Source organism: Protomyctophum parallelum (genome assembly GCF_964188405.1).
Source record: "Protomyctophum parallelum genome assembly, chromosome: 2".
Classification (NCBI taxonomy): domain Eukaryota; kingdom Metazoa; phylum Chordata; class Actinopteri; order Myctophiformes; family Myctophidae; genus Protomyctophum; species Protomyctophum parallelum.
This window is the reverse complement of record NC_139699.1, coordinates 44,716,471-44,720,525: the sequence shown is the minus strand read 5'-3', so window position 1 is coordinate 44,720,525 and position 4,055 is coordinate 44,716,471. Positions and strand designations below refer to the sequence as shown.

Here is a 4,055-nt window from a genome sequence, read left to right as displayed (position 1 = left end):
TGCTTGTCCCAGAATAAAATTCATGAGTTGAGACTTTTGTTTTGTAGCCATTCTGTATTTAAAACCCAAAATAAATATTTGTAAGGAGAAAACTTCTCCCACCATACTGAATAGCCTCTCCAGCAACCAGGCGCTTACACTCCACAAAACTGTGGAACACTGTCTCCCTGCCAGGACAGAAAGGACATTTATCAGTTACATCCTGATTCATGACAGAAATAAAAGCATTGACAGCTACTATACCATGTAACACTCTCCACTGTAAGTCAGCTACTTTTTTTGTCAATGGTGGCTTGTAAACACTTCTCCACTCAGGTTTAACCTCTTCCCCCAAAAGCAGATGACCCCTCCAAGGTGTATCAACCCGATTGTGCAATTTATCCTTATTTAAGCATTTTACCATCATCTCATATAGCGTTTTGCCGTTTGCCTCCATCAAATCTATGACATTAGAACTCTCTTCATTTAAGAAAACCCCAGCACAGTTGCCAAAATCAGGACAGATACCAAGACCTGGAAAAAAATCATCATTATGAGGCCCAACCAAACCTTTGCTATATTGTTCCAGCAATAGGCATTCATGTCCAGTCAGTTGATGTTTCCAGTGATCAAGCAGCTTATTTACATTCCTCACAGATCTCACTCCTAACTCAGATGCTAGAGCAGCAGCATTATCCAAGTTAGGCCCAGCAATGTCCACAACAGATCCCAAAGTTATAATCCCAGCCCTGCGAAACACTTCTGCAACCGCTGAACCTGCCCAGCAGGGGGTGCCCAAGCGTTCTCCATGCAATACAGGTTCTTTTAACAGCCAAAACAAAGAGATGTTTTCCTCCAGCCTCTCCTTCACCAACAGTTTCCAGATCGTGAATATTCCGCGGTAGAAAAGCGGCAACTCCTTGAAAATCATTGTTTTAAAATCCACTAGAAACAGTGAATTATCCAGGCCCAGTCCATTAAAATGTTGAAGAGTGACATGAGCAAGTGGTCTCCATACCAAATCCTCAGGTCCATACAACAGTCTTTGAACAAACTGTAGACGGAAAGCAGCACCTCTACTAGGCAGATGTATGAGTCCTTGTCCACCCTCCTCCTTTGGAAGGAAGAGAACAGCTTGTGGAATCCAGTGCAGCTTGTCCCAAAAGAAATTTACCAAAATAACCTGGATTTTTGAAAGCAGTTTTGGCGGAGGGTCCACACAACCTAATCTATGCCACAAAGAAGAAGAGACCAAATTATTAATTATAAGTGTTCTACCTCTATAGGACATGCTTGGCAAAAGCCACTTCCACTTTTTAAGCTTTCCTTCTATTTTTTCCAAAACATTCTCCCAGTTCTTTTTTAACATGGACTCTTCACCCAAAAAAACACCCAAATATTTTATACCTCCTTTTTTCCAAATCAACCCTTCTGGTAATCTTAAATCATCTCTCAATTTATCCCCGACCATTACAGCCTCACTCTTTGCCCAATTAACTTTGGCTGAGGAGAGCTTATTAAAAAAATCAATATTTTTCTCCAAACAATCAATGTCCCTTTGTGTATTTACTGTCACAATTACATCATCTGCATAAGCCGAGAGTTTGACTGCTGTCATGCAACCAGGGAAAAGAACACCTGAAAGTTCTCTCCTTAATTTATGAAGCAGTGGCTCTATGGCGAGAGAGTACAACATTCCTGAGAGTGAGCATCCTTGTCTTATCCCCCGTTTTACCTCAAAAGGCGCAGCCAAGCCACCATTAACTTTAAGTATACTCGCAATGTCACTATACAATACCTTGATCTTAGCAATAAATCCAGAGCTGAACCCAAAGGCACCTAGGGTCTGCCACAGGTACCCTCGTTCGACTCTGTCAAAAGCCTTCATCTGATCTATGGAAATAAGACCAGTATCCAAGCCGAATGAGCTAGAGACGTCCAAAACATGCCTAATTAAAGTGATGTTGTCACTTATTAACCTGCCAGGCACACAGTAAGTCTGATCAACATGAATGACCTCACTCACCACCTCTCTGAGTCTGGAGGCCAGAGCCTTAGAGAGAATCTTGTAGTCCCCACACAGCAGAGAGACAGGTCTCCAGTTCTTTAGCTCCTGTAGATCTCCCTTTTTTGGCAGAAGGGTAATAACTGCCCTCCTGCAGCTCAGTGGCAACAGTCCTTTGCTCAAACTGTCTCGAAACACCTCCAGCATATCTTCACCAATCACTTCTCAAAACGACTTGTAGAAATCAACAGGCAGTCCATCAATGCCTGGTGCTTTGCCGTTTCCCAGGCTCATGAGAGCCGTGTACAGTTCATTCACAGACAGTTCTCTGTTCAACACTGCGTTATCGCGCTTGTTCACCTGAGGAAGTCCATCATGAAACGAGTCAGCGAGCTCAGCATCCTCCACAAACTCCTCTTTAAACAGTTATTTGTAGAAGGAGGTGGCATACCTCCGAATCTCAGGAGTGCCCGTGATTGTAGAACCATTGTCCGCTCGCAGTGAGTGAATGATCTTTTTCTGACCATTCTTCCGCTCCAAACCAAAGAAGAACTGCGAGGGGGCGTCCATGTGAGATGCATTCATGAACCTGGACCGGACCAGAGCTCCCTGTGCTGTGAGGCCCAGCAGGTTGGCTAACGCAGCCTTTTTAGATTTCAGAGCTTCACTTTGCTCTTGGTTTCCTGTAGAATCTATCAAATTCTGTAGCTCTACCACTTCAATCTCTAGGTCTTGAAGAGACCTGGTAATATGTCTAGTAACATTGCGAGTATACTGCTGACAAAAATGTTTAATCTGGGTCTTACCAATATCCCACCATTGTTGCAATGAGGAATAATTAGATTTATTATGCCTATGTGAGACCCACAGAAGTTCTAAAGCCTCTGCGAAAGATTTGTCATGAAAAAGACTCGTATTAAAATGCCAATACGCACTTTGCACCTTAATATTCTGTATGTAACATGAGCAGTGAACAAGACAATGATCAGAAAAACCAACAGGAACAATTCTGCAATCTTTAAAAATACCAAAATGTTGTTTAAAACAATAAAAACGATCAAGCCTAGCCAAAGACAAAACGTTTTCCTTGGTATGACTCCATGTGTACTGCTTAACATTTCTATGAAAACCCCTCCACACATCTTTCAACTCATGAGTCTCTATTATACGCCTAAGTCTAACGGAAGAAGCAGGATGAGGCTCTAAGTGATTTCTGTCATTTGCCGCCAATTCTGTGCAATTAAAATCACCAGCCAAAAACAAAAAATCGTCACTGCAGTTTTGAATGGTATTACACAAAATATCCAAAAATTTCATTCTTTCAATGGCCAAAACTGGAGCATAAACATTAATAAAATTCATTGTCACGTTTTCATATTGAACTTTCACTTTTAAAATATAACCACACATTACTTCTTCCACCTCAAAAGAATAGGGACTAAAGCCCTTTGAAAAGAGCACCCCAACCCCACCACTGTTAGACACTTTATGACTTAGAATAACCTCTCCAGGCCACTCTTTTTTCCAATCATTTTCATTTATAACATCACTGTGCGTTTCTTGAATAAACGTTACATCCATTCTTTTTAACTCTATCAGTTTATAAAGAGAAGCTCTTTTTGCATCACTTCTTGCACCATTAATGTTTAAAGAACCAATTTTAAAGTCCCCCATCAAAAAGAAAAAAATTGACAATACAGAAAACACACATACAAATGTGTGGAAAAACAAACTCAACTTAATCATCATCATCCTCCATAGTTGCCTTTTTAACTTTTGTAACCATTTTCTTAAGCCTCCAAATCTCTTGGTCAGTGAAAGCCCCATCTTGCTTGACTAGCAGTGCTACAGACCTGACAAAACCTCTCAAATCAGGGAAAAAATCTTCAATTTTTACCCCCCTAAGCCCTTTCGTGTCCGACAGAAATTTCGAAATTTTATCAATAGGATAAAACTCAATTTGGGCTTCCTGTGAGGGAGACAAAGCCTCTTCTTGTGAAGGAGTCCACTCACATTCATCATCATCTGATGCCGACATATTTTCCATTGCTTTCAAATTTTTACCTTTATT

General features: G+C 41.0%; 1 protein-coding gene across 1 annotated transcript in view; it reads right to left on the bottom strand.

Annotated features, from left to right (window-relative positions):
* Positions 1-2,554, bottom strand: part of spata17 (spermatogenesis associated 17) — a gene marked incomplete at both ends in the record, with an annotated part of 85,136 nt that extends 82,582 nt beyond the window's left edge. Inside the window, one exon of the mRNA XM_083759321.1 lies at positions 2,436-2,554. Coding sequence (XP_083615447.1) covers positions 2,436-2,554 — 119 coding nt within the window. The remainder of the gene's footprint in view (positions 1-2,435) is intronic.
* Positions 2,555-4,055: the final 1,501 nt, after the last annotated feature.